This window comes from Psammomys obesus, unplaced genomic scaffold (genome assembly GCF_907164565.1).
Source record: "Psammomys obesus unplaced genomic scaffold, mPsaObe1.curated_primary_1811, whole genome shotgun sequence".
NCBI classification, from domain to species: Eukaryota; Metazoa; Chordata; class Mammalia; order Rodentia; family Muridae; genus Psammomys; species Psammomys obesus.
In genome coordinates, this window is record NW_026596073.1 from 13,713,121 (window position 1) to 13,737,836 (window position 24,716).

At 40.2% G+C, this 24,716-nt stretch overlaps 1 protein-coding gene across 7 annotated transcripts in view; it reads left to right on the forward strand.

Annotated features, from left to right (window-relative positions):
* Grip1 (glutamate receptor interacting protein 1) overlaps nucleotides 1-24,716 on the forward strand; it is a 492,514-nt gene that overhangs the window by 328,046 nt on the left and 139,752 nt on the right. For all 7 annotated transcript variants that reach the window (XM_055626000.1, XM_055626004.1, XM_055626002.1 and 4 more), the window contains exons 3-7: nucleotides 6,659-6,794; nucleotides 8,691-8,836; nucleotides 15,164-15,247; nucleotides 19,119-19,194; nucleotides 20,801-20,946. In XM_055626000.1, coding sequence (XP_055481975.1) covers nucleotides 6,659-6,794; nucleotides 8,691-8,836; nucleotides 15,164-15,247; nucleotides 19,119-19,194; nucleotides 20,801-20,946 — 588 coding nt within the window. The remainder of the gene's footprint in view (nucleotides 1-6,658; nucleotides 6,795-8,690; nucleotides 8,837-15,163; nucleotides 15,248-19,118; nucleotides 19,195-20,800; nucleotides 20,947-24,716) is intronic.

The following is a 24,716-nucleotide window of genomic DNA, read 5'->3' on the forward strand; positions in this document are numbered from 1 at the left end:
TTCAATTTAATATTTTTTTATAGAAAAAGCCTATAGCCAACATAATAATGAAATCCAAATGCTTTTCCAAATGTTTATCAAGACTGATAAAAGGTAAGGCCGTCCATTCTCACTACTTTAATTCAACATTGAGTTGGAAGCCCACAAATACTTAAGAAAAAAAGAAAAAAGATACATGTATATAGAACATAGAAACCATAGAAAAGTCCCTATTTGCACACGAAATAATTATCTTTATAAGGCAGACATCATAGTACATCATATAAAGAAATTATATGACAAATTGTACAAACAGATGACTCCTGCAAATCAGAGGGTATAAGACAAATATATGTAAGTCAGTGTATGTGTATAGCCTACCAAGGAATAATGTATACTGAATTCAACAATATAATATTATTTATGATAACTGGAGAAAGTGTTTAGATATAAAATGAGCAAAATACAATATAGAACTTGTGTGTTCAAAACTGGGAAAATATTTATGAATGAAAACAAAGATACAAGTGTAAGTGAAAACTAGACAGATTTGCTATCTTTTACCAAATAAAAAATCCTGGGCAACAACGAATTTAATTCTCTCAAATCTTTGAATAAGATGGTCAGATGTCCCACTGAAATTTCAGCAACATTTTTGGTAAACAAGATTATTTTAAAATTTGTATAGAAAAGCAAAAGAACAATTTTTAAAACTATGAACAAACTTGGAGGAGTCAGTCCCTCTACCCACTTTCAATACACATTAGTTACAGTAATTAAGGACAGGGGACACTAATGGGAAATAAATACACACAATAACAGGAACAAGAAGAAGACCAAGAAATGCACTGTGTCACTATGGCTGACTTGTTTTTGACAGGATGCAAAGGCACTTAGTAAATATGCCTGTCTAGAAAATATCACTGGGGTAATTGGATATCTTTAGGCAAAAAAAGATGAAAAAAAAATCCTGTATGAAAATGCAACTAGGTCAAAGACTTAAATGTATATCATATCATTAGCTATGCAGAAAACTTTAGAAACTGTGGGTCAAACTGTAGCAAAATTATCCACAAATGCAGATTCCATTAAAAGAGGACCAGTCAGACCCTATCTACATTAGCAGTATTTAGCTCCAGAACTTAACAATGAGAACAGTCTAATTTCTAAGTGTAATTGGATACACACACACACACACACGCACAGATACATGCTTATCCAAGGGCTAAAATAAATATTAGTGATAATATCAGTTATGTGATGGGACACAGAGAAATGGAATGATTTGTATACTAAAAGTAGAGACATTAAGAGAGTAAGCAGTTAAACAGTGTATTAGAGAGCTAAATATCAGCTACTATATGACTTACAAAGTATACTCCTGGGCATTTATTTATTCCACAGGAATGAATATGTATGTTCATGTAAAACCTGCACATGAATATTTAGAATAACCTCATTAATAATAACTGAAGTCGGAAACAACCAAGATGTCTTTCAACAGGCAATAGCTACACAAACTGTTGTATAGTTTGTTGTACTATGAATAGTTCTCAGAGATTAATAATGCAGAAAAACAGCTTGGACAAAACAGTACAGGATGATGCTAAATGTCAAAGAATAAAAGGACAGGGTTAACCCTAAAAAGTTTATTTTCATTCACAGTGCATGATTCCATTTATTTAATGTTTTTGAAACACCACAGTTACAAAAACAGATTACAGAGATGGGTGTAGGAGGAAAATGCATATGTCTAATAAAGAGCAATATACTTATTCCTTATGCTAACAATTTTTGAGTGGCTTCATTTCACCGATGCTACTGTCCTGGGCATATCTCACCTTATCACAAAATGTGAGCAGTAGTCAAAGGGGCCAGTGCCTCCTTTTTTCAAAATTTGTAATGTATAGCAACATTTGTTTATTTATTTTTCAGTTTTTGTAAGTTTAATTTTATTCATTTTTTAATAATTTATTCACTTTACATCCTGATTATAGCCCCCTCCCTGGTTTCCTCCCAGTCCCAATCTCCCTTCTTTTTCCCCCCATCCTCCTCCCCTAGCTCTCAGAAAGGGGAGCCCCCCTCCTCTACCATATGACTCCAGCCTATCAGATAGCACTAGGACTGCTTGCATCCTCTTGCCACCAGGGGAAAGTGATTTAAAAAAAAAAGTGACAAAAATAGAGTCCATGTCAGAGACAGCCCCTGATCCCCTTACTAGGGAACCCACATGTATGCCGTGGGCTACGTCTGAGCAGGGGGCCTAGGTCCTCTCCATGCATGCTTTTTGGTTAGTGCATCAGTGTCTGCAGGCCCCCTGGTTATTCCTTACATACATATGAATCTACAGTGACCTCAAAGTATAATTAAATTTTGATAGAGATACACCGTAAACCTCTGAGTAAATGACAAGTCATTAGACAGACAACAGGTTGTTCTGCATAAAAAATTTTTAAAAATTAGTGTTTTTATTAACTCTGAAAACAAGCATAACATAAACCAACCCTATGAGCAGGAGTTCTGGTACAGTTCCAGGAAGTCCTGGGAAGGTCCAGGAAACAGTACCCCAAAGATCCCCAGATGCCACAGCACATAGCTGGACTGAGCAACTGCGAGGACCAGCACATCCCAGCAGCCTTAGAGTGGAAGACCTCCCCGGCCTCTCGCCCTCTAGCTAGGCTGCCTTCAAGACTTGGGTTCTCAGGAACCGTCCACAATGCTGGACGGTTCCTTTTCCACATTGAGAAGGACCCTCACCGGCTTCACCACTGCGGTCTCCATTTACTAGTCCTAGCAGCCGCCACCCTAGAGTAACCAGCACATACACCCCAGTTTCAGCAATGCGCCTAACATGGGCAGTTCCCTCCTTATTTAGCTCCTAAACTTCAGTAACCCTCCAGAGAACCAAGACTAACTCCCTTTCACTAGACTAAGTCTAATATTACTTCAGAATAAACAATGAGGCAGCAGGGTCCAGACATCAAGGCGTTCACAGAACTGAGCCTCATCACGCTGCATCCTTATGCAGAGCAGTACGGGAACACAATATGGCAGATGCTCTGGTACAGGTTCAGAGGGCAAGGTCTTTTTGTGGCTATTTCTTTTCTTTAAACTTTCAGGACTTTCATACCCTAAAAGACTCAATTACAAACCCAAAGGAAAATAGCAAACGGCTAAATCCCATACTACCAGTGAGACTCAGGTTGGGTAGATTGAGTGGTACAAATGTAAACCTGCTAATTTTCTTCCCTTTTTTCTTTTCTTTTTAACGATAATTAAATATAAGGATTAGGAAAATCTCAAATCTGGAACCACCTCTTCATTGCCAAACCTGTGTCCTAGGTGGCTGATCATTTGAACGTGCTGTATTTGCTGTGAGGTTTTCCTTTGCAGAAGGTTATTTGCAATTTAAATCACAAAGGAGAGAAATTGCTGGTGCATACTGACTTGCCCAAGTCCCCCAGTTTTACTGCAGTGTTTGTTTAGTAAGCCCTGAGATAGAAGCGAACTCATGCAAATGAAAGCATCTGTCTTCATTCCTCTCTGCCTTTGCATCATTACGCAAACATTAAACACCAAAAAAGACATGGAATGATTGATGGTTTGAGGAGAGCCTGTAGGTTAGCAGGAAGCAAATTCCAGATGCAGGTTCCTCCCTCTCCCAGACTTCCTGTTCTCTCCCACTCCTTTTAGAAACACCCATAACAGACTGAATCCGTTCCTTTGAGACTAAAGAGACTTATTGGCAGTTAGCATCCTTGTGATTCAGCACATTTTCTTGCAAGAATATTCTACCTTTGCTTCTGGACTTTGCTTAATTTGTATTACTCCTCTGGTCTGGGCTGCTGCTACCCAGATAATCCTAATCAATAAATCGAGCAGATTGGTCAGGAGGCAAAACCGTGAAATAGTTCTTGTGTTTGGAAACATACACCTTTTGTTTACTTTGTTCCCAAAATGCTTTCCTCTGCCTGCCTTCCCACACTCCACACCGTGCGTGGCTTTGCCTCTGTAACTAGCCTGAGTATCTCGAGGATAATGGCCTTAACATTTTCCATCTTGGAGTTTTGTTGTTTGGTTCATCGTAAGTGTTCAGTGTCTTACTGAATTAATGACAGCACAAATTACTTAATTAACTGGGACATAAATGTTTTCTTTCTTCTTATTAAAACTAGCTCTTTGGGAAAGACTTAAAATATTTTTAAATGAGAGGGTAATTGACTATTACCAGCTTTTAAAGTACCCAGATAAATGGATTTATATTCCGCAGGAAAGAAATAAATAAATGAAAAGAACTGAGTGTCTCATGGTTTTTGAGATTCAGCCAGAAGCCTTGGAAGGACTTGGCACCTAGTTTCCCTGTAGAGACAGAGCAACATACTGTTCTCCCAGAGGACCGAGCACCATGTCATAGTAACCCCGCTCATACAGTGTGCATAGCCTTGGAGACCCGAAGAGAAATAAGCTCCAGTGAACTGAAACTTCTCACATGGCAGGCCTGATGTGACTGCTTACATTTTTCATGTGTCCTTTGGTCACAGGACATGCAGAAATCAACTTGGTTCTGACCACAAAGCTTCATCTCTCTCTCTCTCTCTGACTAGCTTTCACTGTCCTGGTAGGCTGTATGCAGGCTGCTGGGAGAAAGAAATGGCCAATCATTTTACCCAGTTGTGAACTCTGCAAACTACAGTAATGACCAACATTGCAATATACCCCTGGGTGTAGTAGTGGCAGGAATTTTATGGGGATAACCAACTACTTTCTGATTGGGGTTAAGGCCTGTTCCACAAGAGGAAATACATGCTTAGTACTGGAAATCTAGCCAAGAACCCAGAGCTCACAGGCCTCCGGGGTGAGCCTACTACTATGATTCTGTCAAGTGGCCGGAGTATCCAACTGCCCTCTAAATGTGTACCTCTAAACCCTCATATTAGTGCAACTCCCAGACCTAACCAGACAAGTTTCTTTGTGCAGTGAACAGTAGTTAGCAGTAGGCAGCAGAAACAGACAAAAGGTCAAGGTGACTGGGGAGTAATTAGCCACAGGTTGAACATCTATTTTACATACACACAGAGGGGGGTGGACAGAAGAAGGGAGCACTTAGAGACTATTGCACCAAAAGAGGCAGAAAGATTGAAAGAGCCATGAATTGTGGAGCACCAGGGTGAAACAGTGTCTGCAGAACATGCCCGGACTCCTCCTCAGGAGCTCCCAACAGCTTCAGGTACCTGTGCAAGACCTGCACAAGATCAAGCCAGGAACTATTCCAGCACGAGGAAGGGAAGGGCCCATGATCTTCCCACCACCACCACCCAAAACCGAGAAGCTATTGACAGTTGTTAGCTTCCTAGGAAGGTTGAGTCAGTTTCCCTTAAGGGTGTGTCCATGGCAGGTTAGCCACGCTCCGGCGGATGAGCCTATAACTCTTGAGTACTGGGGCAACACAAAGTGAATGTGGTGGGTTATTTCAAAAAAAAAAAAAAAAAGGAGGATAAGGAGTCGTGGGGAAGGAGGTGTGGAATCATGGGGAAGGAGATGGCGATCTGGGAATAGTTAAGCAGAGGGATGATGAAATGACATTGTATGATATTCCCAGATAATTAGTAGGTTTTAACTGAGTGTCTAACTCTTAAAGGTCCACACCAGATGTTTGACTATATACAACTACTCTGTATATTTTAAAAATAGCCAGAGAGTGTTTTTGTTGGCCATGCTTGCTAGGCACCCTTCCATGTGTGTGATGCAGCTAGATACCATCTACTACACCATTTTGCTTAATTATTAACAATTATTATTATTAATAATTATTAACAATCATTCAAGTTTTTAACATTGAAACCTCTTTTCTACCAACAAACTTTGAGGGTTTGTTTCGGCTGTTGTTGTTTTGGTTTTTGTTTGTTTAGTTTGGTTTGGGTTGGGTTTCTCTGTGTAGCCTTGGTTGTCCTGGACTCTATTTGTAGACCAGGCTGGCCTCAAACTCACATCCACCTGCCTCTGCCTCCCTGAGTGCTGGGATTACAAGCGTGTGCCACAACACCTGGCGAGGTTGTTTTCTTACATTGATGTCTTCAATATTTTTGGCCCATATTGGTGTCAATGGCTTGCCAAGATGTTGTTTTAAGGGGGCACAGGTAACAAGCAAATGCTAATGGACTCAAGTAAGGTGTACCTGTACCATAAAAGGCCTGGGACTTTCATGCAGTTGTCCAGAACTTTGATTATTGCATAGAACACTCCTCCGGTTGTTGGCTTCCTAAGCTGAGCTGTCTGGTGTACAGCGAGTTGGCCTGCCGTGTTTTACGAATTTGTATGATTATTTCAAGTTGTTTCTCGTCGCCTGACAATGTTCTGTTGTATTTCAAACTATGAGAATAGCAAAGTCTCTAGTGAGTGGCAGACATCGTGGGGAGAACATTGTCATTGGTGCCTAAGAGGACTGAGACTATTGTGAAGTCAGAGTGAACTACACTGGTGCTGATTTAATTACCTCTCCTAGAATGCCCTTCCCAGAGCCATCTGCACACCCAACCTCCCAAGGCACTGCAATTTACAATGAAAGTAGAGGTCTTTTCGCATAAATCCAAAGGTTGGGGGAAATTCAGGGAGTAGAGTCCTCAGCCACATCTCTGGCTTGTCTCTCGTTTTTAACAGACTGACTGCTTCTCTTTTACAGAGGAATTCAAGGGCTCCACTGTGGTGGAACTGATGAAGAAGGAAGGAACCACGCTTGGCCTGACAGTATCAGGAGGAATTGATAAAGATGGCAAGCCAAGAGTGTCCAACCTGCGGCAGGGAGGAATCGCTGCCAGGTACCTACCTGCCTTGTGGGGAAACAGAAAAATAAAATAAAATAAAATAAAATAAAATAAAATAAAATAAAATAAAATAAAATAAAATAATAAAATAAAATGGAACAAGGGTATAATTAATTCAAAGAATTAGAGTTTATCAGAAAAACATCACTGATAAATAAATGGCAGCTGCCATCCACCAGGCAGCCCCTCCCCCAGAAGAAGCACAGTGGGCATGCTTCAGGAACTGCTTCCTGGCTCTTCCAGCAGCTTGCCTGGGCTGTGCTTAAGCCCCTGGGGAGTTTCCTGCCACCTCAGGAGCAGCCCACCTCTCACAGGTTTAATTTCCACAGGATTGCTTAAGGTCTGGCTGTGCCTCTGGATAGCAAATGGGTTGCAGTGGGAAAGTGACATTCAGATCTACTAAATGTGGATGGAGCAGATGACCCATTCGATTTTGAAATGTCGGGTGAGGAAGACAGGGAGGCACAGCTCCAAGTTCCTAGGGAAAGCATTTACTTTTTTACTAAGGCTTTCTTTCTCACCAGACTTAAAAGGTTTTCTAGGGGGAAACCCAGAGCAGTGTGTCCAGTGACATACATTTTAACTCCCACTATTGGTCTCGCTGCCTGCTCTTGGTTTGGGCGTCTGTCTAGTAAAGCTTAGAGGTATGAGAGAACATGGGAATGATGCTGATATTCAACTAGAGTTGAATATATAGTTCTATATGGTATATATATATATATATATATATATATATATATATATATATTGTTCTATGCAGTTCTCTGTAATTTCTTCTCTCCCAATACATGTTTTATCAGTCATTAATAGGTAGTGTTTTGTTTTGTTTTTGTTTTTTTTTGAAAAGCAAACAATAAGAAACGAAAGTGCTGACTAATTTCCTTTGCTCTGACTCTGGACTCACTTCCAACAAAGACATTAAAAGCTGTGAAATGTCTAAAAGGCAGACAACAAAAATAAGAGGGAATAAGAAGGAGAGATTTGCAATATCTAGGATCAGGAGGGTCCATCCCTAGAGAAGCCACCCTAGGGAGCAAGCAACTAATTTTTTAAAAGTTTTTATGGTTGTTGTTTTATGATGTTTTTGTTAATTTTTTAATTTTATTGTTTATTACAATTTATTCACTTTTTATCCCAGCTGTAGCCCCCTTCCTTATCTCTTCCCAGTCCCACCCTCCTTCTCTCTTCTTCCCTTATGCCCCTCCCCCTAGTCCACTGATCCCAGCCTATCAAGTCTCATCAGGACTGCCTGCATCCTCTTCCTCAGTGGTCTAGCAAGGACGTCTGTCTCCACTCCGAAGGGGAGGTGATCAAAGAGCCAGCCACTGAGTCCATATCAGAGACAGTTCCTGTTCCCCTTACTAGGGAACCCACATGGAGACTGAGCTGCATATGGGCTACATCTAAGCAGGGGGTCTAGGTCCTCTCCATGTATCGACTTCCATTGGTGCATTGGTCTCTGCAGGAACCCCTGGGCCCAGATTTTTTTTTTTTTTTTTTTGCCTCTGTTGCTCTCCTTGTGGGAACTCCTGTCTCCTCCAGGTCTTTCTATCTCCCCCTTCTTCCATAAAATTCCCTGCACTCTACCCAAACTTTGACTTTGAGTCTCAGCATCTGCTTTGATACCCTGCTGGGTAGGTTTTGTGATGTTTTAAAAATAAAAGAGATGAAAGGTTTGAGGAACAATCAGAGCTAGTAACGCAGGCAGGATGAGTAGGCTAGCTTTGCCGTGCATCTCACCAATACTCAGCTACCCTCCTTCTTGTAGGTCCAGCCTAGGTAGCAGGATGTTTGCTATGTTGACATGGTAAACCAGATGAGGGAACATGAAAACGACAGTGGAGTGGCCTGTGGGAAGGCCATGTCCACTGCATTGATGCTGTTTTGCAGAAGTGACCAGCTGGACGTGGGTGACTACATCAAAGCAGTGAACGGGATCAACCTGGCCAAATTTCGCCACGATGAGATCATCAGCTTGCTGAAAAATGTTGGGGAGAGAGTGGTCCTGGAGGTCGAGTACGAGCTTCCACCGGTCTGTAAGTAATAAGAACCCAGGAGGGATGGCTGCCCAGCTGTCACAGCTTCCTAAGATGACAGGCAACTCCCTTTCTCTTTGCCATCAGTGTCAGCACAGCGGATGGAGAGCAGTTGCTTCATATTTCAAAGTTACTTGAAATGGGAGTCATGTCGTCTCTTCAGAAAGAACTGGAAACACACACTTAGCAATGAAATTACCTAGGAGTCATGTTTCATTAAAGTGATCTGTGAACATGTTTGCCATTTAAGCTACTTTAATGAACAGTTAACATCACTTTAAAAGCCCATGCCTTAAGTACTATCTAAATATTGTGCTTAGATTTAGGACAAGCTCTGTGTGCTCTATATTGACTCCCCAGTAGATAAGCTCATAAAAAAATAAAATATAATAATAACATATCTGATTGTTATTAAACAGTGATAATAGTAATAAGTGCTGCAGACAAGTTTCCAAAATTTACCAAATGCCTGGGATTCTAACAGGATTGGGATTCATTTGTGTCATCCTCACCACAAGGATGGGGACAGATGGGAAAGAAGCTTTAATGTCACACAGACAGGTTCAAATCCCAGCTTCACTTTTCCTTGCTACATGCCTTTGGGAAAGTTGCTTAAGTTCCATGTCTCAGTCTCCCCATCTGCAAAGTGCAAATCATTGCTTGTGATGAGAATTGACTGGGTTAGCATTTGTAAAACACTTAGAACATTGCCTGACATTCTACAAGTTCTTAATAAATAATGGAACAACCAATCAAAACTACAAGATAGACATGTGGAATCATTCTTTTCATTCTTTGAAGGTATAAGGTAAGGCTTTCTCAAATTAGTAGGCTACAGAGCATTTGAACCCAGCTGTCTGCCTCCAAAGGCCATTTGGTCACTCTCACAAGCTATGGCTTCTGCAATGTGTTATGGCTGCCTTGTGTTTAAGCTATGCTGTTCTGATGTCCCATCGCCTTCGATGAATTGTCACCAGGGATGTTGGCTCTTTCCTACCAGTGAGAGTTTAAATTGTTATAGTTCTATATAAAATAGTTGTTGGCGATCCATGTTCAGTAATGAGTTGGTGAGCGTTTAATAGGCTCCAGCCATGACTATGTTCTAGGGACACAGGGCACATCCATGGAGATTACGCTCTGCAAGCATGAGGCGGTAATTTAGCCTCATGACAACTATGCTATATCCTGAGGGACAGGGAAAAATATGGGGGGAATCAATCAGAAATAGTGGCTGGGGTGGGGTAGGATTGGGATCAGACCACATATTAAATAGGGAAGTTAGGAGCAGTCATTGAGAGGGTGACACAGGTCTAGAACTTGAAGGCCGTGAAGGAGGCAGCTATATGAATTTCTGATGGAAAAGTGCCAGGGAGATAAAACAGTCAACGATAAGAGCAAAAGACAAGACAGTACCTGTGGTTGTTCTAGAAGCATTGAGGCCAGTGTGTCTCCAGTGGAAGGGGCAGGAAGAGAATTAAGAGGCAAGGTCAGAAATGTAAAGTTTGGGGTGATCCTGTGGGCCACTGGAAGGACCTTTTGCCATGCTTCAAATGTTTCCAGGACACTGGCTTCAGACAGAGGCAAAACATAATCTCACTTCCAAATGTTTTCTACTGCTGGCTGTAGACAGAAGCAATGGGCAGAGATAAAGGTTGGGAGACAAATTGGCAGAATATTGAAGTGATTCTGGTAAGAACTGGTAGTGATGAAGGTGGAATGCAGTCAGATTCCATATCTGTTCTAAATGTGGAACCAACAGGATATCCTAAGGACCTCGAAGGCTGTGCAGCAACAGAGTCAGGAGTCATGCCAAGGTTTTGAGCCCTAGAAATTGGAATGGCACAATTGCCATTAATAGAACCATTGCCATTAATGCAAGATTGCAGGGAGAGAGCTGACTGGTGGGGGAAAAGATTGTTTGAATACTATAATTGAGATGTGAGTTTGCCATGAACACAGAAATATTGAGAAAGCCAACAATGTGGGGAAGCAGTGTCAGAAGAAATTGAGATTGATGGTAAACAGAAGGTATTTGAGGCTCGGGGTCCAGATTAAAGCGCCTGGGCTACGTTAAGTTCTCTGAGCCTTGGGATTCCCACCTTTAAATGGCTACAGCCACTGCTGGGTATACTCTGTAGGAATTCAGTAGTGCGATCACATACTTAGCCCACTGTCGCATGCTTGGCAAATATTAGCCATTATTATCATCACCATAATAAGGGCACCATGGTTTCTTTAGCCTTATGAAAGTCAATTTGCCTTTAAATCATTATTTCAAAGCACTGTCCAGGAGCTAAGAAAAGCAGCTCTATAGAGATGTGGCTCCCATCAATACGTTTGCCTTGCACTGGGCGTGTGTATCAATAAAACACATTAGCTTCCTAAAGGGACTCACTAAGTGTATAGAATAATGCCCAGTGTCTATATTTGTCCAGTATCATGGATGATTCAGAGGTGGGGACTTGGAGGAGAATGGGAAGGGATGACGGCCTGAGTAGGAAATGGCCAGTCTGGGCCGCAGTCCTGCACAGGCTGGACGGCTGATGAGGTTGTTGGAGCACAAAGGAAAGGCAAAGAGGCCCAGGATGAGAATGCAGCCATCAAGGCAACAGGAATAAAATGATGAGGCCCCATGGAAGAGGTGTGTGGTGAGGAATTCTTCCAGGCTTTTAAAACTGCATGATCAGACCAGAGTGTCACGAGTTAACATTTTAGAAACTTAATGGAGAATAGATCCAAGCCCATTTGCCTGAGGCTGTTACTGTCTTTCCTAGAGAGATGATACCCATGGACTATACAGCATCTTTAAGAAGAAAGAGGAGAGGGCTGATATCAGGCACATTTAGGAGTTAAATCTGTTGAGACTTGGTGCTTAAATAGATTTGTCTTTCCATGCACTTAAACTGACAGGAAAAAAATGCACTCTTAAACCCAATGTATTTTTCATTATACAGTTCAGCTGGAGAAGCCTACCCTTCAAGGATGATCTCCATCTATTTTTCTATTGTGTGGTAAATTAATAAGACCTGGGGGTTCAGAAAGGTTGAAGGCATTAACAAGCCTTTCCTGAACTGAGCTCAGAGAACTAAAACCACACAGGCCTTTGCAGCTACCTGAGGCCCGCCCAAGCTAGTGTTAGCTTGTTCCCCCAACATCAACAACCACACACCCAGACCACAGCTGTGTGTTTCTGAGAAAAAGCTGGAGGAAGGGTGTGTGTGTGTGTGTGTGTGTGTGTGTGTGTGTGTGTTTGTCTGTGATCTGAAAGAGAAGGAGAGAGAAATAAAGTTTGACCTTGGGCAATCCATTTATCTCCCCTAAGATTCTGTTTCCTTCTGGAAATGAAGTACTTGGTCTACTGTGTTCCCTACTTCATTGTAACTGGGAGAACTACTCAGAACTACTTGGGCAGAATATGAGCAAGATGTATCCTTGTATCATTAAATGGTGATCCAAAAAGTGCCTTCACATCTCTGTTCATGTAACCCCAGTGGATTTTGAAGTTCTGAGTAATTCTCAGCCATCTTCCATTGACACTTAACATTTTATCATCAGCATAAATAATTAGAAAGAATGCAATATGGAGACATCTCATTTCGTTAAATAGTGTTTCCACTTAAACTTCTCCTGTTTAATAATTAAAAAGAGAAATCTGTAAGATCTGCTGAGCAGCTGTTAAACCATCCGCTGAGTCATACCAGCTGGCCAGCAAAAGGAGTCCTTTCTTCACTAATACACATGTGAATGCAGGTCCCTGTGTGGCCGGCCACCTCAGTTGAGATCCACCTGTGGTCCTCATGGTGAGAGTGGTGAAGGAGAAGGAGAGGCATTTGAAGATTTCCTCCGTGCAGTTCTTTCTGGGGTTGGCTCTCAACGGCACTGCTCTGCAGAGCTCTCCCTGTGGTTGGTACAAGGATACTAATACTGCATGTAAAAACAATCAGCAAGGGCCGATAGTGTGAATAAAGACTATAAAGACCCGATATGTTTTGCTGACTATGCGAAAATGTGCCAACCATAACACTTACCGTTGTAAACGGTGGAGAGTAGCGAATGAATGATCTCTGAGCAGTCCCCAAATCTTCACATAGATTAGATTTGATTATAAGAATTTTGTGGTCAGCTATAGAAAGCCAAAACAATATTAAAATTCCAGCACTTCACATTCCCAGAACAGACGTCCAGCCAACAGGCACAGGTGGCCCAGAACTGGAATGTGGTTGTATATAATTGAAAGATGATTTAATGATTAAATAAGATAATATTTGCAAACCACTTTTCCGAGCTCTGGGGACAGAGTAGATGCTCGCCAGTGATTTCTCACCATGTCTTTGCCTTCCTCACCCATAAAATGAAAACGTCACGTTCTAAACCAGTTTCTTCAAGCGGCAAGTTGGATCGTGGACCTAAGAAATCGTTTAGTTCAAGCCCAATTTTGTTCTTCATTTAATTAAAACTATCCCTCAGTTCTTGCATCTGTTTGTATGTGCTGTCCCTAGCTGACTGGAGGAAACGGAGATTCTCCTGCTAGCCAGGAGATGACATTCAGCTGAATCAGCCACGCAGCAGGCATTTGCTGAGCTGGACACTTACAGTGTCTCAGCACATGCAGGTTCTTCCTCTACTTTATGCCAGAGCCTGGCAGTCGGTAGACCACCTTTGTGTCCCAGCCCGCCTCTGTGAATTGAAGTGTGTGGCTTTTATAACTGTTCCCACGAGATCCCTTCGAGGGTTTAGCATTTCTGATGATTAAAAATAACTACAATTAACGCTTAATTTAAACCACTAGCTAGCTGTACAACTGGCAAGAAAGTCATTTTCAGCGGTTCTTTAAAATTGCCTATATGTAGATGCTCCTTGACGCTGGATGGAGTTGTGTCTTGATAGATCCATCTAGAGTTGAAACCATTGTGAAGTTAAGATGCTTTATAAACCTAACCCACCAAACGTCTCAGCCTGACCCATCTGAAATGTACTCATTCCACTTACATTAGCCTAGGTTTGGGCAAAAGCATGTGGCGCAGGCCTATTTTATAATGAAGTGCCAAGTAGCCAGTGTAATTTGTTGGATGCCGCACAGAAGCGAAAACAAAATATACTCTGAGTACATTCCACACTACACTAAAGTCAGCACATTGTAACTCAGCATCATAAGTCAGAGGTTTTGTATTGATAGTTTTATGAAAGAATCATGTTAAGATCTAATAACATTATAAAATGTGTTACTGATATTGGCTATAGATGTCATTATACATTTTGACATGGGATCTCACTAATTAGCGCAGACCACCCTTTCACTTACTCCATAGCCCAGGCTGGTGTGGAACTTGCAATTCTCCTGCCTCAGCCTCCCAAGTGCTGTAATTACAAGCATGCCCCACCACTCCCTACTTCCCTTGTACAACATTTTAAAGGATTGAAAGCCACCTACTGTGCAGCATACAGGATCTTCTTTGTCCACCAACAAAATCATTCCTGCATCCCTCACATTAAAACACTAATTTGTGGACATTTTTATCATGAAGCAATAGTATATTATACAAGCAGAATCACTCGCTATTTCCCAAAAGCAGTTTCACAGAATATTTTAGTCACTCTGCCTTTACATGACAGGTACCCGCATGTTTGTTGTAATGTAATTAGGCGTTGCAACTTGGCAGTACAGTTTTATTTTGTGAAATGAGAGCAATAAAAGGCAAACAACAGAATACAATGATAGCGGGAAAATTTAAGCAAATCTTTGTTTTCTTTGCCGTCACATTTTGAATGTACTTAGGATTTCTTCATCTCTCCACGTTTCATTTGGGCTGCTGGCATCTTTGTCGAACAGCTGTCTATGTGTCAGAACATCTATTTGCATCAAGAAATCTATTGATTGTAATCTGAGAAGAATGAGTTTGCCTTGTGTTCCAACACGAATGCAGAAATTATTTCATAAGCTTTGCAAAAGTCAAATTGCCTTTGTAATTCACAAAGGGAAACATTTCTATTTATTGAAACTTGCCTTGCTTTCTATGTAGAGTTTAAGCAATATAAATGCCATCCCCCATCTAGAATGTGTCTATCCAGAAAAAAGGAATTAACTATGACTCTTTTTTCTTCTACTTGGAACAATATGGGTCATTTATATGGATAACTACTTATAGTCTCTGTATGTCATTACAGTTCTTTTTTTTTTCAGACTTCATTGGAATTATTACTTGTTTACTCAAGATAAATTAATTTGTAACATACCCTGCAAGCTTATTGTGTCACATTGAAAAAATCATACTAGAAATGTTATTACAATCGTAGCCTTATGCTTTTCCATCTCGTTCTCATACGCAGCTGTGCAAGGATCGAATGTTATGTTCCGAACAGTAGAGGTCACTTTGCACAAAGAAGGCAACACCTTTGGTTTTGTCATACGAGGTAGGTGGGGTTTAAAAACTGTGGGCCCTCAGGCATATTCCTAGAGAAATGATGGGATACTAGAAGGCATCCTTAAAAACGGATGTTTCCAGGGGTAAAATTATTTTATGCAAATAAGAAAATGAAAAAAGAATCAAATGAATCTCAAATGATCAACAGCAATATGGAGCTCATAGCTACTTTTAGAAGATCTCGTCAGTTCCCAGTGATCTTACTGACTTAACACTTTCCTGTCTTCCTCTGCCCTTGTGTGTGGTCTGTATTACTGAATCAAAAATGTTGATACGTATGGTTTGATTTAAACAACTTTGCTTAAATTACTTGCTTTTGAAATACATTTTATTATTGCAGCTTACTAAAAATGGGCCAAAGATAACCTAATCCTTGGGGTATCCAAATGCCTCAGCTCACTCTATCTTATTATGGGATGCCACTAATAATAAAGAGTTCAAGTGATTCTATTAATTCTGAACTATGATTCTGGGCTTTTATGATTTTATGTTTTTCTTATTAGTTATTTCACCCCTGAAAGACTATTACAACATTAGCAGTTCTTAATCCATAGTGTGATAACGAGATTCAACAATTACGTATGCATCAGGAAATTTTAACATTACACATTTTGGGGAATTTTACTCTGCTGTTATTATTGTTACCTCTATTTTGTACTTTATAAGACTAAAACTTCTATCCAAATGATTGATGCAATATAAACTAATACGGACTGTCATCTTACTAAATATGTATGCATCAAACATTAAAATAGTGTGTTCACTTCGACAAGCTTTTCTCTTTGGCTGAGCTCTGAATGTCCAATTTTAATCTGGACCAGTCATTAGCAAACCAGTCACTCAGTGAAAGATTCACTAAGCACACATCCGCATGTCAGTATAGCAGCAAGTGCTGTGGCATCATAAGGCAATGACCCTGCCTCAAGGAATTAAAATCGATCAATTTAAAACACAAGTTGATAACTTCTGCCAAGTGAGTAAAACAGAAGGCAAACTAAAAGAAGTTCATTGTGTGTTTTGGCTCGGTGGTTATGACATTTTTAGGTTACGAAATTCTTTCTGACCAAACCCATTTTCAAGAGCCACAATAGGCTTCAAGTCCAGGTACTTAACCACAACCATTCTTTAATTGCTTTTAAAGATGATTAGGTAAACATAGTTAAAAACTGCCCCTACAAGGTATTTAGGCTGAAAGATTATGTATGAAACTTTTCTTTGGCAGTTTAACCATAAGGAAAGTGCTTTTGAAACACATGAGAAAAAAATCTAATTGTTGAGAAACTGCAGCAAAGGTTACTTCTGCTGTATGTAAGATTAATCAATAACAAATCAAGCTGCTAATGAAAGACTTATGGGTTTTTCCTTTACACACTGGGTAAGTGTAAAAGTTTGCAGGTTTACATAATTTTACATTCTTAACTCAGTTTGAGGCTCATCTCTAGAAAGTTTCTCTGCTCAGTAGGTAGCCACATTCCTTCTATTAAGGGTCATTGGCTAATCAGGACAAGATAGGATGCTGGGTAAACATTAGCACATCTGATATTCTTTATGTTAGCTGCAAATTTAGCTAAATTTGGATCAGTGAGAATACCAGATAAATGAGAAAAGGGGTGAATATCACAGACTGAAAATGTCCATTCAATGCCGGAGAGTTTCTCGGTCACCTATTCTTACGGGATAGGGATGGTGGTAGCAGATGGATGAAATTTTGTTTCCAATGCTTAAAAAGGCATACTTCCTGACATAATAGAACATTTTTCCTGTACAACAAAGAGTGGTGCCTCCATGTAAACTTTAGCGACGTCATCCCTGGAACCAAAGAACATTTTCTGTGTCAGCAAGATGACTCAGCGGGTAAAGGTGATTTTAACCAAGCCTCATGACCTGAGTTGGATCCCTGGAACCCACATGGTGAAAAGAAAAAGCTTACTTATGCAAGTTATCCTCTGACCTGCATACACCACACACACACACAAATAAATTAAAATGTTTAAAACAATTTAAGAAACAAAATCTAATTTTAAAGGGCACAGTGGCAGTAAGCCTGCTTTTTACACTGGACAAGGAAACTTAGACATTCCCATGTTTAAAGCTGTGAGAAAGTCTGCTCATTATAACACATGCATGCCATTCACATATGCTCTCTACTGTGCTACTGACAGTATCTTTTCTGGGGCTAAATACTGAACCTGGGGTCTCATGCATGCTAAACTCCTCTACCATGGGCTCCATTTCCAGCCCAAATACTAACTTTAAAAAAATCTCTCATGATAATAGCATGTGTCATTATAACCAGCGAACATCTGGTTGCCTATTTTACGCTGATCTGAATTGCCTATTTTACACTGCAAGCCCAAACGCCTAGAACCTAAGTGAATCACAAACTTAGCACATTGTTTCAACGATGATAAAATGTCTCCTGTCAAGAAGTTTAGAGCACAAGTAGCATGCATTCGGTGTTTTCTATTTAAATTTGGATCTGAGAAAATCGTGGGAAGGTTTCTTGCTGGTTTCAGCATGCATCCTTTTCTAAAGCATTTCCACCATAGAAAAGCAAATGTACCATTTAAGAATGCCTTGAAAAAAAATGCTTCTTAATCTTGGGCTGGATTTGTTTTGTTTACCTCCCCTGTGCCAAGTTTGGGAAATTGCAGTCTGTTATGCCACACACTTATTGAAGAAGAGATGATGATGGTCTCTTGTTTATCAGTCAGAGACTACCCATGTGATCTCCCAGGATGACAATAGATAAGTAACATAAAGAATAGAAGAACAGGAAATATTCAGCCTTATATAGAGGAACCTAGTAGGGCTAGAACCCTTATTTTCAGCTTTGGGGAAAGGCTGTTTGGAGAAAAGCATACATATACGTTTGTGTGTTAAGAGTCTAGTCTGTACAACAAGGACTGGGTATGACTTGAATCATCTCAACTGACTGTTAGGAAGAATGTTATAAGCTCTATCTTGTCCATGTGGAGTGGGCTGCCTCAGACTCAGTGAGAGGTCCATCACTGGTGGCCACAGCACAGGCTGGGGAGGACACGTGAAGGAAGTTGTACAAGCTGGTCCTGGATCAAAAAGAAGATTTAAAATGGATTTTCTTTCACCTGAGGCTCCACATTAGAGTTCTACAAACGCCTCCACAGAAACATTCCTTATGCAAAGTTTGAACTCCCATTTGCAATCAGTGTGGCAAACTGCCAAATCTTCCCCCAATGTTCTGAACACTGTACTGTTGACAGTGGCCACTGATAAGCCACTTTGTTTTGCTCTAGGCAGGATCATATTCTATGGCCCAGGCAAGCCTGGAATGTACTACATGGCCTATTGGCCGGGCTGACTTCATACTGCCGAGCAGTCCTCCTGTCTCTGTTTCCCAGGTTCTGGAATCATAAGTGTATACTACGACAGGTTTTCTCCCTTCCCTCCTTCCTACCTTATTTTTTTTTCTAATCACTTGGCCCTTTTCTTGAGTCTCTTCTAATACATAGGGTCAGAGACCTGCTTCCTCATCTGTGTCATAGCCCAAGTTGCTAAACAATGCATAGCTGTGCATTGTTTATGACAGGCAGACATTCTCATTGGACCAGTAGTTTTAATTAGTGAGCCCCATGCCATTCTGGTTGTCAGATGCCTTATATCACTCTAAATACTGTTTATATTTATGGAGAGGTGGAAAGGCAGTGACTTCAGAAACATTCCACCTACAATGAATATACCCTTTAAGGGTTTTTATGTGCCAAAGGGAAAATTGCACCTTCTTCTCCACATATGCACAAATATACTGTAACATCTCAGCTCACACTTTTGCAACAATGAAAATATTTTTAAGCTCTTTTTTATTTTTTTATATTTGCCAGGGGGAGCACATGATGATAGAAATAAGTCTCGTCCGGTTGTGATAACCTGTGTTCGTCCTGGAGGGCCTGCTGACAGGTAAACATCTTTCTTTGTCATTATCCAAAATAGATTGACTACAGCTGGGGAAACTGAAAGGGAACATGATCACTACATCTCATAGTAACAGCTAGGTATCAAGTATATATGTGAGAATGTAAAAGCTCAAAGAGTTTGAGCTATAAAAGCAGAGAGAATAAGGTTTTGCCTCCAGTTTCTGCTTTCCAATGCTTTCTCTCTGATGAGTACCAGGTTCTGAGCTCAGCTCCCCAAATTGTAACTCTAGAATAATGGAGGAACACTCCTACCTTAGATACTGTTAAAGTGTAGGAAGAAAACATACTAATTGCTTCTGTCTACCCATTTAGAATTGAGATAATTTTTTTTTTTTACTTTTAGGGAAAAATCATCACAATGAATGCATAAAGCACTTTCTATGTTCTGTGTATACTACCTGCTTGGTTAATATAGTCTTATAACTACACCCTAAATGAGGCATTTTTAATTTTCTCGCAGCTGACCAAACAAAGCCATAGGATGGTTAAGGCAGACATTAAAAAGGAGTAGGATACACATTCAGGTGTGTTTTCCTCCAGAGCTCTTGCTGTGAGCTCATGTCTAAGGAAGATGATATTTCATATAAATTAAGAAAATGAGAAGATATTGAATTCTCAACTGTGGTAGCATCTATCTGCCTTTGCAGAAGACAACAGAAAATACAAGATTCAAAGAGTTTCACCTCTTCCCTTTCCTGTGCTTCTCCGGGGGACTGATCTTTCTAAAGAAAATAAGTGTATACACATTTCTCATTAATCTTTATGATTAGGGTCAATAGGAAAGTCAGGAGCGATGCACAGATTATTGCCAACTGAAATTAGAGTCAAGGGAAACCTGAGTACTACATATGAAACTTCAGTCATATGCTTAGAATTATCTAGATGTTTATTTTAAATATTGTTTATATTCACTCCCGTCCAACATTTACTAGGCTTCCCTTCCCCCAAGCAGAGATGGTGATCTGGAGGCTACTTTGACCCTGCCTCCCTGATGTCACTAATGTCCTCTATCATCATCTCCTAGCACCTTAAGGCTTTGGTCACAGCAGGGAGAATAATATTTGCCTGCCTCATCCAAGGCATGTGAGGGTGGATTGGCATAATGATTACCAAATGGCCTCATAACTCAGTAGGGAAATTCCAGACTGGGAAAATTCTCACCAGCACTCCCTCTTCCACTTGGTTTCACTGCTGATAAATGGGATGAAATTAAAAGGCTTCTCTGTTCAACCTAACTTTAGGGAAAAAAGGTGAAAGCTATTTCCTGGGCTCTAATAAATCAATTTTAGACTTTCAAGTGAAAGCCTACAGGAGGGGAAAATGCACCTCTCTTACTTTTGTCCTCCAAGAGTTAACTGTGGGTGACCAGGTTATTTGCTAATTCACAGTTATTTTCTCATTACTGGTTTTTGTATTACAGCAATTTTCTGTTTGAGGTTACCTCTTTACGCTCTTACTGTCATCCCTGATGCCTGCAAATGGGATGGATGGCAGAATGTGCACGAAAGCATGACTCTAGCTAAATGGCTATTAAAGCTGAGCCCCATTATGCTAAATTAATCAAGACTGTTCCTTTATGGTCTCTCTAGAGAGGGCACCATCAAACCTGGAGACAGGTTGCTCAGTGTGGATGGAATTCGGCTTCTTGGAACTACCCATGCTGAGGCCATGAGTATTCTTAAACAGTGCGGACAAGAAGCAACGCTGCTGCTGGAGTACGATGTCTCCGTCATGGGTACGTGGGAAAGCCCAAGGGTGTGACCCCTTAATCTTTAATCCCTGTCAGCTGTCTATTCCTGAAAAGCCACCTAGGGTTAGGTATGAGGATCTGAGCTCCCGTGGCAGCTAGGATTTCATGGGCACACATTTCACTCTGAGTTAGCAAGAGGTAAGTGATACTTTTCAATGGTGTAGTGTTCTCATGTCTCATTCTGTCAGTGTTTGACCTAGCCATCAGCTCTTCCATACAAATTACACCTGGCAGCAAACTATTTTTTTTTCCTTCCAGAATCACAGAGCTCGAGTTGTGGCTTTCCGATTTTCATGCCATTGCAAGATAGCCCTAGCAGCCACAAGCCCTGAGAGTGAGGTGACAGAAAAGCCAGACTGAGTTTCTGAGTTTCAAAGATTCTTAATAAGTTAACTCAGAGTAAATGCTGATGACTAAATGAACTACCGTGTGTAGGAATATGGTTCATACTCCACACTAGTAGAGGAGACAAGCATGCATGAATGAGATGGAAAAATAACATTTCTCCAGCACAGCTCTTATTCCTATGATATACACATCCACCCATTTTCTTGCAAACAATATAATTTTTTCATTACTTTTTATTTTTATTGATTACAGCTTATTCACTTTGTATCCCAGCTGTACCCCTTCCCCCATCACCTCCAACCCACCCTCCCTCCCCTCTTCTCTTATGCTCCTCTCCCAGTCCAATGATAGGGCATTCCCCTCCCATCTGACCCTAGTCCATCAGGTCTCATCAGTACTGGCTTCTTTGTTTTCCTCTGCAGACGGGTAAGGACGCTCCCCCCTCAAGGGAAGGTGATCAAAAAGCCAGCCCATGAGTTCATGTCAGAGACAGTCCCTGTTCCTATTATTGGGGAATCCTCTTGGACACTGAGCTGCCATGGGCTACTTCTGTGCAGGGGTTCTAAGTTATCTCCATAAATAGTCCTTGGTTGGAGTATCAATCTCAGAAAAGACCCCTGTGCCCAGAGTTTTTGGTTCTGTTGCTCTCCTTATGGAGGTCCTGTTCCCTCCAGGTCTTTCTATCTCCCCTTTCTTTCATAAGATTCCCTGCACTCTGCAAAAAGTTTGGCTATGGATCTCAGCATATGTTTTGATACCTTGCTGGGTAGAATCTTTCAGAGGCCCTCTGTGGTAGTCTCCTGTCCTATTTCCTGTTTTCTCCCTCTTCTGATGTCCATCTCAGCAAACAATATAATTTTATCTTTCTTTATGGCTGCAGAAAACTCCACGCACATGTGTTTGTATGTATCCATACATAATGTTTTCTTTATCCATTTATCTGCTGACAGACACACAAATCTATGATTTGCTATTGTAAATAATGCCACAATAAGCACAGATATGCAGGTGGCTCTGTGATAAGCAAAATAAAGTAGACTCAGAAAGATTTCATAGTCTTTCTCTCTCGTGTGTGTGTGTGTGTGTGTGTGTGTGTGTGTGTGTGTGTGTTAAAGTAGAAGCAATTCTGCCTAAAGACAGGAAGAGGAAGAAGAAGACTAGCAAGATGGGAAAGGGGAAACAAGAGGGATGAGGGCTTATAGCCAAAGTGCATGATATACATGAGTGACATTTTCTCTATTAAACCCATCACTATATGAACAGTGAATATACACCAAGTTTTTTTATTTCTCCAAGTATATGACATTTATATATATTTATATTTACATCATATGATATTTAGTAGACAAGACAAGTAAAATAATGGGTGTTTATTTGTGATGTAACAATTAGAAGTAAAACATTTTATTTCCAATGAAGTCATATGAGATTTTCCTTCCCTTCTTCACCCAGTATTTGATTTTCCTGTATATTTTGTCCCATTCATTCCAGAATGTGTGAATTGGGATTTCATTGTACATTTAACACATACTTCCTGGCTGGATAGAAAAAAAAAAACAGTTCATGCAAATGTGGTGCTTAACACGTCAATATATTTAATAAATGCAAATGCATATGATTTTAAACATCTACAAGAAAAAAATCTCTTCATTTGGATGTTGTTGAAATGTATTATGAAATGATTTAGAGAAGCCTAAGGGACCTACACTTAGAGAAGTAATATAGTAACAAGAAAAGTATGAGAATGAAGGAGAAATTTTTCTTTATTTTTTTAAGGCCTTAACACTATTAAAATACAGAATCTTTGAATGAATTAAGTTTGAATTCTGGCCTCCGTTGACCTTGGACAAATTATTTCACCTCTTTAGTCTGTCTAGTCTAGCAAATCATGTCTAAAATAGGGATAATGGGGAAACGATAGTTCTTCAAAGTATTGGTGAGTGCAGAGCTCATAACCAAACTGTCGTCAACTATAAGGAAATCAATTTCTACGCTCTGTGTCTCTAAAACAAATCCCATGTCTCCTGGATTAAGATACAGAGTTTGCTTTAGTCCATGAAACATTTCATCCTTTCTCAAAGGGATTTCTTGGAAGTGATACCACCTGGATTGTTTTATTTCTAAAAGTTCATTCAAGTGCTTATTTTCATCTGCTTTTGCTCACAGTGTTTTCAAAATATATTTCTGAGAATACAAATGTATTTGAATCTTTGGTGGAGTAACACACAGTTACCTCATGGATATAATTCTGGGACTGGAGAGGTAGCTCAGGAGTTAAGAGTATTTCTCCTTTTTTCAGTTCCCAGTTCCATGACTCCAGTTCCATTCCCAACCCACACATTGCAGCTCACAGCCAGCTGTAACTCCAGTTTCAGGAATCCAGTACCATATTCGGACATATGGGGGCGCTGTACATATATGGTGTACTTACTAGCATGGCTGGCAAAACAGCCATACACATAAATTAAACACAATATATATATATATATATATATATATATATATATATATATATATATATATATATATATATATATTATGAATATATATATATTATATATATATCAACATTTAGGTTGGCTTTACAGAGTCAAAGGGAATAAAGATGTTACCAAGTCTGTTCCGATTTGGAACTTGCCTTAGACATTTTCAAATATTTCATGATTCTCCAATAGTTGCCTCCTTTACAATTTCCGTCACCAGGAAGCACTATAGATAGCAGCCGGTAAACCTGTAATTCTTGTTAGCTGGTTTAAACAAAGCTCACCGTTGTATGATTTAAAGGCTTTCTTCCTAGCTAATGTCTATAGTGGTCTGGTTGACTTCCAATACAGACAATTAATTATTGTATTCGATAATGAAGATGGAAAATTAACTACAATGTTCCTCCCAGTAGTCCTAATCCTTCCTACTAGTGTCCTCAGTCTTTATCACCAAACTGATTCTTACAAAAATGGACCCAGCTCAGGCCCACCTTCTCATTGGTCCAATGCATTTAGATGACTCAATCTCTTTCTCACTCTAGTTCCCCTACGAATGAGAAGGGAAGACACTCCAGCATCTCCTGGCATCTTCGCAGGGCTGTTTACGTTTACACCTGCCTCAGCTGTCTATGTGTGTGTCTGCTGTGACACTAAGTTTCACACTTCTGGGGAAACACTAAGCATATCTTTGTTTATTCCCGTTACACCTCAAAGGAAGAAGTCCTGTGAATTTAATGATGGAAGGAATTTAATGATAACCATAGATTGCACAATCTGTTTGCTCATAGATTAGCTGTCCTTATGACCAATCATTATTAGGTGGGTGTTTGTAGAATGTACCAAAACATCAATATCTATACTTCATGTTCAAAATGAAGTCATTTTGTGATTTATGAATTTCTCTTACACTGCAGTGTAACATTT